Source organism: Caloenas nicobarica, chromosome 1 (assembly GCF_036013445.1).
Source record: "Caloenas nicobarica isolate bCalNic1 chromosome 1, bCalNic1.hap1, whole genome shotgun sequence".
Lineage (NCBI taxonomy): Eukaryota > Metazoa > Chordata > Aves > Columbiformes > Columbidae > Caloenas > Caloenas nicobarica.
In genome coordinates this window covers 143,441,606-143,456,097 of record NC_088245.1, presented here as the reverse complement: position 1 = coordinate 143,456,097, position 14,492 = coordinate 143,441,606, and the positions used below count along the sequence as shown (strand labels likewise).

At 39.5% G+C, this 14,492-nt stretch overlaps 1 protein-coding gene across 1 annotated transcript in view; it reads right to left on the bottom strand.

Moving 5' to 3' along the window:
• Positions 1–852: 852 nt before the first annotated feature.
• The window catches only part of DCBLD2 (discoidin, CUB and LCCL domain containing 2), a 48,014-nt gene continuing 34,374 nt past the window's right edge, over positions 853–14,492 (bottom strand). Inside the window, exons 9-15 of the mRNA XM_065658713.1 lie at positions 13,981–14,105; positions 9,536–9,683; positions 8,973–9,140; positions 8,216–8,309; positions 7,784–7,833; positions 5,969–6,106; positions 853–4,007 (exon numbers count right to left, since the gene is read on the bottom strand). Coding sequence (XP_065514785.1) covers positions 3,565–4,007; positions 5,969–6,106; positions 7,784–7,833; positions 8,216–8,309; positions 8,973–9,140; positions 9,536–9,683; positions 13,981–14,105 — 1,166 coding nt within the window. The 3' untranslated portion in view covers positions 853–3,564. The remainder of the gene's footprint in view (positions 4,008–5,968; positions 6,107–7,783; positions 7,834–8,215; positions 8,310–8,972; positions 9,141–9,535; positions 9,684–13,980; positions 14,106–14,492) is intronic.

The following is a 14,492-nucleotide window of genomic DNA, read 5'->3' as shown; positions in this document are numbered from 1 at the left end:
ATAAAGAAATGGCAAGTATTGTGCCTTACACAGGTGGCTGTCCCACTAGAGAACAGTCCCACTAGAACACAGGTCAACTAAAGCACGGATTCATTTTCTGAAGACAAGTCTGCTTGTAATGTTACAAGGATGCTGTAGTTTGACAAGCACAGGACTAAGCCATTTATAATCCAATTTTAACCTACTTGCAAAAGAAGAGTAATAATTTTAGGAACTGCAGTGCTAGAATTAAGATAAAGAAGGAGAAAGCTTTGAAAGCAAAAGCAGCTTTTTCTCAGTAATTGGCAAATAGCCATGGTCTAGTTGAAGAATAAACTAGCAGCCCCTCTACCAGTACAGAGGTGGTGTGCTTCCTGGTGGGAAATTGTCTCTGCATCTAAGCAACGGGTTACACTGGACCAGAGCCTGACTTTCTCATTATGCTAACAGAGGGCAGCTGCCTTTGCTGTGCTGTAGGCTCTTGTCACACAGGACTCCAGAGCCAGCATTCTGGCAGCAGGAGGTAACTCCAGGGAAGCTGCCTTCTGTCAGTAGCACCTGCCCCTGCAGCAGACTCCAACCACAAGGAGAACGCTGGTAGATGGCAGTTCACTATTTCTCAGGCTTGGTGAGACGGGGCAGGAGCCAACCCATCCTGTGTGGGTGGTTCCTGCATACACCAACTGCCATGAAACAATGTCAGTCTTGGAGGCAGGGCATACCATACTACAGAAGGGGTTAACTCATAAATAACCCTTGCCTTTCCAGTCTACAAATGAGTTAGATATAAGGTGTCAAATGCAAATATACCGAGTTATACGTATGTACAATTTATTTAAAATATTTTTTAACATACATATAAAAATCCCTCACTATTTATACAGTCTAAGTTCTAGCAACATATACAAATACTGAGCAACTACAATACATGCTGAGGTAAGAACATACATTCTGGGAGAATACTCAAGCCAAACAAGACTGAAATACATTTTATATCCATATGTCTTCACATGTAAGAGAGACCCATTAAATGTACCTCTGCTTGTACTGTGCACAGGAGAATGCTGATCTTAAATGCATCGTGCAACTTCCATTTGGGAATCAGTGTTGAACAGGTCATAGCATACATTTTAAACCCAACTATTACATACTCAAAGTTCTCAGACCCAGCAGAAACATGTTTGCAGGGAGCAAAACTTGGGACCAGTTTCTTTCAGAAAAGGGACTTTCAAATTCTTAAAAAAAAAAAAAAAAAATTCCAGTCAACAGCTCATGCTGCTCAGATAATGAAACTGCATTATGGTTGCTTAAAAAAATTAACCCACTATAGCAAAACTTTAATTCTTACACCATCTTAGTGTACGGTATATCCACAGTTCTACCATACCTGGCCCATAGTAAAAAATTAAATCCAAGTGTTAATTTTACTGACTTGAACAGATCCATTTATTTCTATGGTAAATTTTTTCTACACCTAAATTGTTACAGTTTGAGAATGCAGAGGTTTCTTGCTGGAATAAGTATGTCACATCTTGGTGGAAACAACCTCCCACTCCTTTCAAATAAAATCAGCTCAGATAATTTCAAAGTCATATTTGCTGCTGATGGGAGAGAACACTTACCTGTATAAGCAAAACTACAAAGATTGCAGACTAGCTTTAAACAAGCAGAAAAAGTTGCAATAACAACAAAAATACAACTATAGGCAGGAATTTATTTTTCATGAATGGGTCTTATATACCACCCTCACTTACATTCACATTTAGGCTTAGACACCCAATTCTTAAAAAAAAACCAAAACAAAACAACAGAAAAAAACACACAAAAAAACCTCAATGTATGAGAGAATAAGTGGTAAAAAAAAATGTAGACTTGGACTTTAAGGCAGCACAGAGTATGTAATAACATCTTCTGGATGTTGAACAGGCCACAAAGTAATTTTGGATTACTGAGTTTATAGAGCCCCTGAGCAATCAAATTTTCAAGTGATAAGTTACCATATTGGTGGCAGCCCCCTTGAACAGCATTTTAGTTTCAATTTGGGTGTTCTCCACCTAGTTTAAGGATGCTGGGCAATAAACAAGGCTGATGTAAGTTGCATCACAGAAAGAAACAGTAACCACTTAAGTCCATAAAACTGGGCTAATGTGTAGGTAGGAGGTTTCACATGTATAAATTAATTCAGCATCCTCCCAACAGTGCTGTTACAATAAAAATAAAGCATTTTTATTGTGGGTTTTTTCTACTACTTAGGTTAAAAAGCTGTGCTTCATTTCTAACAAGATAAAAAATGGCAACCATGACATCCAAATGGTTTTCATTTTGTGATTACCTAGCTAAAACTAGTCAATGTTATCTCAAATCGAGACTGACTGCAATGTTTTCATAATAGAGAACACTGGGACATGCAAAGGATACAATTCCATTAAACACTTCTGAAACGGGCACTCTTTGGAACAGTACTGGTTCTCTTGCAAAGGTTTTGGAATCTTTTATACTTCTAATACATACAATCATAAGCCCCAAGGCTAAAGTTTTTCAGTTGTGCTAAAACGTACCATATGTGCTAAATGCATGTATAACACAAACTGTGCACCATTAGAATATTTGCATGCTTCCTTAAGCACTCACAAAAGTATATACATATCATTTTATATGCTCACATCTTAACACACATCAATAGATACTCGGGAGGGGGACAGGGCAGGGGAAGAGGGAGAACCTTTCTGAACTCTGTCACCTCAAACACTTTGATGGTTCCTGCACATTGACCATCAGGGAAGTCTGAATTTGAGGCAGGTGCTATTCAGAGTAGCCTTCACTTAATAGGGAATGTAAAAGCAGTTGCCATGTAGTATGCTTGTATGACTTAGTCTGTGCCTCCTGGATCCCTAAGAAGGAACAAGACTGAGTGGCTTGAGGACATGAGGCAGGAACCAGATTAGACAGACAGCAAATTCTAGTTTTGGAAGGCTAACAAAAGTGTTGGGAAACTTCTGAGGAACACAAAGCTGGTGAGTCCTAATCCTGTGAACAAAAGCTGAAATAACATAATTTGGAATCAAAACTACTTTATGCCATGAAGTTAATGGGATTTTTGCCATCAGTCCTGGTAGTCATTTTTAAAGTCCAAAGTTGTGCAGGCCTTTTACAAAGTAAAATGAATTTTAGAAGCTACAGTGCTTAGGAGGTTTGGTTTTGTTTGTTTGTTTGTTTTCCCTCTGAAATAGTACCATTAGCAAGAAATTATTGGCATTCGTACTTTAAACTGTTTCTTCCAACTAATCATTCACATCTATGAATTACTGAAGGTAAGCTCAAAGAGTTCTTCTCTCATGTCTGGCAGACAATTGTACAGCAGTAATAAAAACATCCATGGTTTTGCAGGAAACACGCTGTAATTATATACACAGGTTAAAGAAAGGCAGAAGTACTGGTTTCCTGGACCTCCAATACCACATCTTTTGGTTCAACATCATATTATTTAAGACTAACAATATCAAAACAATGCAATTAAAAATGAAAACTGTCAGTTTTATGGAACTGGCTTTTAAAAACAAGCCATCATTCTACCTTACTTGTGAGCTAACTGAGTTCATCCTTACTCCCAGTGGAGTGGGCCACGCTCTGTGGTACCTGGTACACCAAGTCGTCGGCAGCGCCTGGCCCTGGCTGCCCCTTTGGTGTATCATACAGCGCCTGTGCTGATGATGCGCTGTCTGTCCTAGATAAGAGTTTATTGTAAGTTCCCACCAGTGGAGGAGCTTGATTCCCTGCAGCTTTGAAGGTGGAAATGGAAGGAACGCCAAGAGGTGTGCTGGGATGGCTGGACATGTCCATGATGATTGGAGTTGCATATTCTGGTCCGGTTATAGGTAGCGGTTCAGCATAAGCATGATAAACTTCTTGTATGGGTGAATTGTATGGGTCCAAATCGGCATAACTTGCTTCTGTCCCTTCCTCTGGTTTAAAGGTTGATCTCTGATGAAGCGTGCCGACAATTCCCCCTACCAGTGGCTGAGCATACTCTGTGTTGCAAGCCCCAACAAAACAAAACAAAACAACAAAAACCACACACTTAATGGAAATTTTGTTTACAGTGGCATCACATTCAATACAACCTCTCAGTAGTGTCATAGAAATTATTATCCTAGATCAGACCAGTGATCTGTCTGTCTGCCAGTGCCAATTGCTATGAAAGAAATAATTTCCCCCAACAGTGAAAGCCATTGGGATAGCTACAATATCCTGATTTCTCAGGTTTAAACTTCTTCCCTCCTAAGCTGAAATTTTCCTTGCTGTAAATCTGCCTCAAAACGAAGATTTTTGAAACATACTTCCCTGCAAAATAATAATTAAATGAAATTATCCTGGCGGGCTTCAGATAAAAAGTGGTCTTTAGAGTAGAGGGTTTGTCCTCCGAGGGGGGAAGCCTGGATGTTGTCAGCTGAGATGTTTTACTTTACCAGATAATCTGAGTTACAAAATCTGGAGGTGAAAAACCTGGCTCTCTGGGCAAAAACAGACAAGCAGCCAAAAGAAGAAAAGTAATTGTCTGCCGTGAAGTCATAATTCCTGCACGTCTGCATATTTCTGCCATTAGCATGTAAGCACAGAACCAAAGGCACAGTCAGTTATCTTCCTCTAATGATGGGTTCACCAAGGAAAGGGCATTTACCATTATCAGTAACTCCTCCTTTCTAGGTCAAAAGAATGATTTAATCCATATGGTCAGCATAGGGAACTAAGTGCCACGTTTCAGATTCATGCATAAAGATAATGGGGTGAAATTTTTTCCAGTGCATGGAAACATTAAAAAACAATCCTTCAACCCTTTATGGGGTTAAGAACAAGTACAAATAAAGAAACTTTCAGTTACTGCATTAATTTGGGAAAGTGCCTATCCACAGCACATCAAGTCAATTAATACATGCTTTTATGATACACTGAGAAGAGATCTGAAAAAGCTTGTATTGTAAGAAATGCACTTGCCAACAGAACTATTAATTTCTCCTCTGTTCTTGAAACCAAACAGGAAATACTTAAATGTAGCCATAATCCTGACAATTTTGGCATTTCATATACATATATATGTATATGTTCATCTGCTGTAGGGTAGGATGTCCATACAGAGGGATCTGGACAGGCTGGATCGTTGGGTTGAGGCCAATCGTATGAGGTTCAACAAGGCCAAGTGCTGAGTCGTGCACTTGGGTCACAACAACCCCAGGCAGCGCTACAGGCTCGGGGAAGAGTGGCTGGAAAGCTGCCTGGCAGAGAGGGATCTGCGGGTGTTGATAGACAGCAGCTGAATATGAGCCAGCAGTGTGCCCAAAAAGGCCAAAAGCACCCTGGCTTGTATCAGGAATAGTGTGGCCAGCAGGACTTGGAGAAATGATCATGCCACTATACTCAGCACTGGTGAGGCCACACCTTGAATCCTATGTTCAGTTTTGGGCCCCTCATCATAAGAAAGACATTGAGGTGCTGGAGAGAGTTCAGAGAAGGGCAATGAAGCTGGTGAGGGGCCTGGAGCACAAGTCTGATGAGAAGCAGCTGAGAGAACTGGGGCTGTTTAGCCTGGAGAAAAGGAGGCTGAGGGGAGACCTTATCGCTGTCTACAATTACCTGAAAGGAGGTTGTAGCGTGGAGGGTGTTGGTCTCTTCTCCCAAGTAACAAGTGATAGGATGAGAGGAAATAGCCTCAAGTTGCGCCAGGGAAGGTTCAGATTGGATATTAGGAGACATTTATTCATGGAAAGGGTTGTCAGGCACTGGAACAGGCTGCCCAGGGAAGTGGTGGAGTCACCATCCCTGGAGGTGCTTAAAAGGCATTTAGACTAGGTTCTTAGGGACATGGTTTAGTGCTAGAGTTAGGTTAGGTTAGGTTAGGTTATGGTTGGACTCGATGATCCTGAGGGTCTCTTCCAACCGAAATAATTCTATGATTCTATATATGACACAGGCCACAAAAAACTGTAAAATGTACCTGCAGACTCTGTTTGCAGCATTGTTGGGACTTCTCTTGGTCTTAGGTGACTAATTTCACTGCTGCTGTAGCGCACGGGAGTTTCTTCATGTTCGGCTGATTTGGTTGGGAGAAACTGCTTCATTCCTTTCCACCATCCTTCATATGGATTTAAAAACAAAAAAAAAACCAACCAAACAAAACTAAGACTGCATATATACTGTGTTTCAAACTATTACATATTTTTGCACCACAGCTTGTATTTTGTAGTAGCAAGTAAACAGTGCAATTACCAATATTTGCATGACCCTAAGGTTACAAGACATTTTAATATTTTCTAGCAGACTGAAGATTCAGAGGTGAAAATATTACTGTCACCCAATCAACCTGCCTGAATGCTCCCCCTCTTCAAACACCTGCAGAACTGCTGCAGTCCAGTGAATCTATCCCTGAATGTCCATTAGCAGCAGTGCTGGAGCTACTCATCACATTAATAAACTCATAAAATACAACACAGAAAATACTAAGTAGTCAGCCATGATTCCAATTGGCAAGTCAAATATTTACACAAATTTTTAGACAATCTCAGTTATAATCTAACAGTACATTTAATTCATGTACTTTCTGGCTGTTAATGTCACGTTGCTAACTGCTGATCAGTGAATATTTGCCAAAATCTGAATGAAGAAGATTATAACTTCAGTGGAAATGACAAGGAGTGACCGTGGTCATAAAGGTAGGAGAGAAGGTAGGGAGGGAGTTGGTTTTGTTAGGTTCCCCCCAGCCCTTCCCCCAGTAGCCAGAGCCATTCTAATTTTGCTGTCCATTAACATATTTCAATCCAGCTGCAAGAGACCATCCTGTAGATAAAACCCAAGAAACAGGATATTCAAAACCATAGACAGTGTTTAACAAAATTTGAGGTAGCCCGTGGTAGGGGACGGACCGAGGTTTCACAGAGAAGTGTAGCAACATTATTTTGATACAGCGTTTTGCCAGATTTCCTTTTAAAGCAGACCTGCATACTGAACATTTAAATTTAAGCAAACAGGAAAAAAATCTGGCATGTCCATCATTGACATTGAAATACAGGATATTTTGAGTCTAATACTCTAGGCCAACAATGCTGTGACCTATCCGAAACAGACATGTAACAAACAACACTCAGGTCATTAAAAGGTTTCTTGGCTAAAGGACAAGGCGCACTTGCCAGTGAGCAAACACACAGATGTGGATGTTTTCCATAGAAGGCCAGAGAGGTGAAGCACGGTCAAACCCACCTGCTGCAGCAGCCCTGTGTGCTGTAGCACAGGCATGTTCAGGACACTCGCTAAGCACTGCTCGGTGGGATTGCCTGATCCCAAGTTAATGGGGCACAAGACAGTAAGATGGAAAATATGCCTAGAAGAGGCTGCAAACAATCCCACACACTTACTGGGGCAATGAAGAAAGACAAAACTTGACAAACCTTATACACTCAGATGAAAGGTTTTTCCAGGACAAAAAAAAAAACAACCAAAAATATGTATAAAGACATTTATCATAAATTATTTTTGCCCTCATGTTGTATAATTAAGAGGTACTATACTTTGTTTACTAAAAAAAATGTGAGGCTATAGGCTCTAACAGGAGACAAAGCATTTTCTATTTCCCAAAAAAAAATTGGAGAATGAAGCAGTTAAGTCTGTCCAGAAAAGAAATTCAGTGTTCATGAAGCCTACGGCAGTTAGCATTAGAGAAGCTTTCGCTTGTGGGGCTTGTCTGTGTAACTGCAATCTGAATTATGCATCAAAGCAAAAATGCCAAGTAAAGGATTTCATAAAACCATTTTGTTACCTGCACGATCCCAGTAAGGTAGATCATAAGTGCCCTCAGTTTTTTTCTTGCTGTGAAAAAGAAAAAAAGGAGGGGGTATTTTAGCTAGTCTGCTTATTGGAAGATGCATTAACACTCAACAACTGTCACCTTGGCTGTATCTGGTCCACAAATTTTAAGTATAAGCACCAGTAGCCTGGCTTGCCATCACCAGTCTGCTGCTACTGGAGAAACCAGTTTTCTGTAAAAGCACTTCTAATGAAAATACTTAAAAAACCCATTTTCACTGTATTCATTATTCAAGCAAATATCTTCTCACAGAGAATACCATTCTGGAAAAACATCCTCCCACAGTGTGGACCATGTAGTTCCCACAGCAATACATGCAGCATTTCATTCCCACACAGCAGGCTAACATTCATTTAAAGTACATTCATTAATCTCTTCATTTACCGGTTTCTCCAATGCCAGGCACAAACTAATACAAGAATCAGAGTAGTGAAGACCATCACCAGCACTGGAACCAGAACTGCTGCCAGGGCCACATCTGAAAGCCATTAAATTAAGTGGTGTCAAACAGACGAACTTCTCATAAATCAGTTTTTAATTCAAAAATTACTTGGGTAAAGCACATAGTTTTCACGTATAGCGTCTCTCACACCAGTTTCCCCCGCTGCACTACCCTGCTGGATGCACCGATGGTGTATAAACGTCAATTAACATCTCCCTCTTCTACATGTATACACAGCTGGTATTTCTGCAAGGCTTTTCATAGAAATCAACAAATTTGTTTTAATACAAGAAAGATGTTTTCTGTTCAAACAGTGTATTTTATTATTAACCAGGTAAATCCAAAGAGCCCAGGACACGCAACCACTTAAGTTTGAACCTCCTGGAAGAAGTAAATACCACGGTACCTTAACAGTTAACCACAGTCAGCCTCTGCTGGATCTGCCTGTGAGATGAGACCGCCCTGTCCCCTGCCATCCAGACCAGTGCCGGCATCTGCAGTCACCTCACTCCCTTTTCTGACGCTTTTATTTGATAAACACAGGGATGATGCCAGCTGATGTCTTTCAAATTTCACACCAACATGACTGGCACATAAAAGATTAGCTACATCATAAGTGCCTTGTCCTAAGAAATTATCAAAATATGCCAAAGTACTGTAAGGAGTTCCCAAACAATTCTACTGCTTAACTATGGATACCTTTAGTTACACTTGGAGTCACTGTGGTGTTTTTTATTTCAGGTGTGAAAGTTGTTTTATCTGTCTCCAGTGAAGTCTTCACCGAATGAATGAAGTCATCACTGAAGCCATCGTTCTTGTCATTCTTGTTCTGCGGTGGTGGTGGTATGGTGATTTTAGGAGCACGGCCTTCAGAAGAAAAGAATTTATTTTAAAAAGTTTTTGAAGTGCTAGTTTTCCGTGTTTCCTTTTGAGAGAAAACAGCTGGAACAGTTTGCTCTAAAGCTTTTGTTTGTGTTATATAATAAGGAAGAAAAAGACCCATGACTCAATAACATGGAAAGCAAGTAACTGGTTTCTTTTGAAAGACTTGTTTTCTAAATTACCTTTTATAGTTTATGCCTAAACTATGTATCTTCCAGGTTAAGTATAACAACTTTGGAAGAAATTCTGAAGTATCAGTTACAGAATGATTATGCAGCTAAGAAGTACTTTATTCTCACTGAAGATACACCCACAATGTAATCTTTGGCAATTATTTCATTGCTTGACTTGTACAGTTGAAAGGTTTTCAGTTGCCTTACCTAAACTAAACTGACATCCCAGCAATTCTACTTTCATTGCAATTTTCTGGTGCCATTTTAAGGGGTTAATCCTAAAAAAACGTGCGATAATAGGTGGAATGAAATTATTGCGAACTTCCTGGTACAATTCAGTGTTCCCTTGAAATATCTAGGGGGGAGAAAAAAAAAAAGACAAATATTTATGTTATACAAATGCAATAGGAACTAAGTAACCACAACCAATTTTAATGTTTCATTTATGAAAAATAAGTGGTGCAGAATCCTGAAAATTCACCCCAGGCTGGTGCTGTTGCCTGCACATCTCCACTCACTCAGCCCTATGAAATGAATAAATAAATAAAATAAAGGTGCACATGTACGTCTATGCACACAACTACTTACTTCAGAATAAAGGTACCATGTAATATTTTCCTGATGTTCCCAGGCAATGCCAGCTGTTAAAGACGTCTTAATGTTTATGGCACTGAAAATAATTGTAACTCAGTCCTTTATGATATTTTGGACTTACTCTTCAAATATATATAGCAAGCAGTTGTGGCAACGTGAAAACAGGAATTAATTGGTGCCTTCACACAGCCGAACAGTTTAAGTTTGTCCCGTGAACGGGTAAGGCATTTATTAGAAAGCATTACGAGACACAGTGAAAAATGTGCTGACGCCGTCCTCTAGTGGCTGCTGTCTACAAGGGCTGAACCGCAAGCAAAATGAAAGGATTGAAGCTCAGAACGCGAGAGCTCTCCCCAGAATCTCATAAAGAGCTGTGCGGTTCTGGAAGAGAAGGGCACAGACTTTGCATAAAGGATGAGCTAAAGTCGGTCCTTCACTGCTGGTCCTTGCAAGCAAAGAACTCATCAGAATTTGACAATACAGAACAGGTTTGGTTGAAATTTAAAACCAGTAGGTCACTGTAGGGATGCAGTGTCAGCACACTGACAAACTGACAGTCAACTATAGGTTTTGCACTGAGCTGCTTGAAACAACACAAAAATTAGACCCAGTGCACCCTCCCATCGTCTTCTTTGGGAGGGCTGGTTTGGTATTGTGTCTTTGTGCAGGAAGGGAAGTGTCTCTCCAGGTCAGTGCACAGCAGTTGGGCTTTGGCTCTGCAAGTGCAGCTCTTGGGTGCTACTGCAACACGTCACCATAGAGTGGACAGTCAACGAGTAACATGTTTAAAGCACTGACAGATTTTGCAAATCATGGCTGACATAATGCAGAACAGAATTGTGGCACTTGCCTGCACGGACCTGAAAAATAAATACTATAGAGAGTTTTCTGCTCACTCACACCATTTGGTAAACAATAAAGCACCTTGCCCTTCTTAAGGACAAATGTCGTACTGTGTAACAGCTGATGTGTCTGCATAAAATGGAGCAGTCAAGTTTTGGCACGCTTCTGATCAACGCAGATATCTGGTGTTTCAACCTTCATACGTTGTATTGCACTCCTGTGCTTAAGGTTTTGTAACAAAATGACTAGAATATCCCTATAGGTTTGAAAGAAAACAATTATTACAGGACACTATCCATTCAGAAGTCCCCTAAGCCCCCCAAACAGCCCCGGGGACCTTTAAGGGACTCAGGCCTGGCCTCCCTTATGTACATAACACGTCTCCACTCTGAAAAGACACACAAGCCCCATTACTATTACGCATAAGAATTTTCGTTTGTCCTTACATGAGCACTAATTGTCTTCATGTTTGGAAGCACTGACTGACCAAATAAACACATAAGTCAATTTAGTTAGGCACAGAAAAATTCAGCACTTGGTAATTTAAATGCAGTACTTCATATTTAGGGTATTGTTTCTTCTACATCTTAAATTAGTAACAAGCACTTTTATTTTTATGTATCCAAGAAACACTATAAAACTGTTAGCCGATCCTTGATACTAAAAATCTTGGTATTTGCCTTGAGAGCATATATTTTCTGTTCTTCCACAGCTTACTGCAGCGCAGATTTACAAGCACATATTTGCCCTGCTCTGAATTTAAACTTATTGTTCTTAAATATTAGCAATAAATGAAGACAGATTAAATGCAGGGGCAAGTCTATGGTGTTATTTTGGAAATAAATGAATAATACAAAGCAGTCACGGTTTGTGCGCCTACGTATTCACAGATTAATGAGACATGGCAAGAACACAGAAGACTGGGTTCCAATTTACAGGTACTTTTCCCCTAAATGAGAGTATTTTTAAAAATTATTCTTTACTTATTTTTAAGCTGACAGGCTTGTGGCTACAGATCTCACCAGATAATTATTTGTTTTGGTCAAGATGCAAATGAGAAGCAAAATACAGAGGAAACTCTTTGAGAGGATGCGCCCAGCCCACACTGCTGTACTGTATCCTTGCTGCGCTGTGCCACGCCAGTGCCCACTATGAAAAGAAGGTGCTGGCTGCATCCAGCTACCCCAGCAACAAAAGCTGAAATCACAGATTACAAAAACAGGTGCCCAGCACCAAAAGTTACTCTCACCTCAGGTTTCTGAGGCTGAGCATGTTAACAGCAACGGCAAAAAAAAAAAAATCATTAACGCTGACTTTTATCTTCGAGAAAGATTAACAGTAAAGTAGTTCTTGACTCCAGGCTTTTATTAGTCAAGCTTTTGATGTCAAGTATTAAGACAGTACTCTAACTTTACCTGCAGCTCAATATTTTTCATTCATCTATTTTTTTTGCACAGAAAAAATTGCCTCTGAGCTCAATACAGTGCAAGTTTCTTGATGAGAGATCACTTTCACATTCCATTTATTATCAAACCCTCTGGATTTGCCTCTGTGCTGTCAAATAAAACTTTTCCAACACTGCAATTTCGATTTGTCATTTTTCCCCAATTCAAACATTTTGTTCTTCTTTCCACGCATGAAAATTTCAAGAAAAGCTTTTCTCAAGTACTAACAGATCTCCAGAAGCTACAGAAAAGCCTTGGAAAAGCTTGTAGTCTCTTGAACAATGTTAGGAATTTCAACCATCTTTCAGAAAAACCTCCTTGTTTGTCTGGTGTGCAATTGTGTAAGGCTTAAAGGCAGAAGCCTGCGTGCATATGTGTCCAAAAGCAAAGCTGCATCAAGTGAGATGATGTCAGACAGAGGAAAAAAAAATTGCTATTTTTTTGAAGCCTAAGTGATCAACCATAATGATCCTTTTTTTGTGTCACCTAACTACACCTGCCGCTTCCCGAGTATCTATGGTTCTTCATGCATTGCACCTAATGATACATACAGTGAAATAAAAGATCTGGTACCTGTAATTTCAAGCTCCACAATTTGTTTCACTTCATGAACTTGCAAGAAAAAGAATATGCTCAAATTATCAGGTAACAGCTTCAAAGGTTTTCTAGGAAACTAATAAAACTAAACATGAAGCTTTAATCTAGGTGGTTCACTAGCTGAGATTTTATTTTATTGCCAGAAGAGGGCACTCAAAAACCAGCAAAAGAACTGCATTTTTTTTCTTGAATACTTAGCTCGCATATCGGTTCGAGGAGATGGACCATCCTGACAGTAAAGTCTCCTTTCAAGAAAGTTTCCTGTTGTGATTATACTCAGTGTTCAAAAACCTCAGCAGAATGTTACATGCTACCATGAAACATTCTTAACCTACAGCAAACAGAAGAAAGCCAAGTACAGCTAAAGAGTTACCATTCTGAAGAGCCGTTTCTAAAAAGTTACTAGGTTACTAATTACTATTACAAGTATGTAATACCACAGGCCCATGGAAGTAAGGTACATTACATCCAAGAAATTGAGGATGGAAATTCTAGTTCCAGTTAGGCTACCAAGAATCTTCTCATTTGTTGAAGAAAATCTGATCCAAACCACTGGGAAGACCCAGTAGAACATTAATGTTCTCATTTTGGCTATTAAATACTGCAAAACCATAAACACAGGGAAAATAACATTATCTTGCCACTAATATTAGGCAATTTTTCTGTGTGGTAAAGCATTTGCAATCTGAACATACCATTTCATTTTTCAAGAAAACTCCCCTCTGCAAGGGCTGTTAGATTACACAAGAAAGAAACTTACCACTATTTTGTCAAAAAGATTGACAGAAACATTATAAAACATAGAAAATTATAAAACCCTAACATTTATTCTGTAACCACAAGAGGATGAGAACATAAACCTTAATTTTGAAACAACCTATTTTGAAAGAAATCTGATTATTCTTAAAGGGACACAGTACCAGCCAGCCTACCACTGGCAACAGAAGTTTCTTGTATAGAATAGTCTCACCCTCAAATAGCAATAAAAATAATTTCAGAACCATTCAAATCCTTACATATTTTCATATTTTCTTCTGCACAGATGCTGTTTCTGATGCAAAATTACACTGAACAGGAAAGTTATTTAATGTTTCCTCACCGTACCAGACTTCATCATATTTACAATTGCAAAATCTCCACAGAAGATACGTAGAAAGCGTGTGGTATTTTTACCTTATCTTTATCCATGCCAGGTTCTCTGTATACTGTCCATTTCTGTGCATCATCACTGTATAAAATTCTGTAGGCTGAGACATAATAATAGTGCTCTGCTAAGGTTGACCCAGTAGTTATAATACCTGTGAAAATGAAGGTGCCCAGTTAGACAAAACCTGGAACCAGTTTGTAAGAATTAATAGATTGGCTTTTGAATCCAGGGTTACATAGTTAGAATCTCCACTGATCCAGTTACATTTCATTTATTATCCAAGCTGCCAGAGTCTGAAACTTCTACAGTGCCTGAAACTTAATAATCATTTTACTTACTTTTGTATTTTAATTCTCATTAATATAACCTTGCTAAGCACTTCCCCATCGTTTCTCGATGGAAACGGCCTGTTCATCTGCTGAGACGGCACCACTTTTCCCTGCTTTTGTACTGCCAACCAAAAGCATCACTGCAAGGACTACGGCTTCCTAAAGCTGACACTTCAGCGCTGCAGAACAACTCACACAGGGAAGCTGTT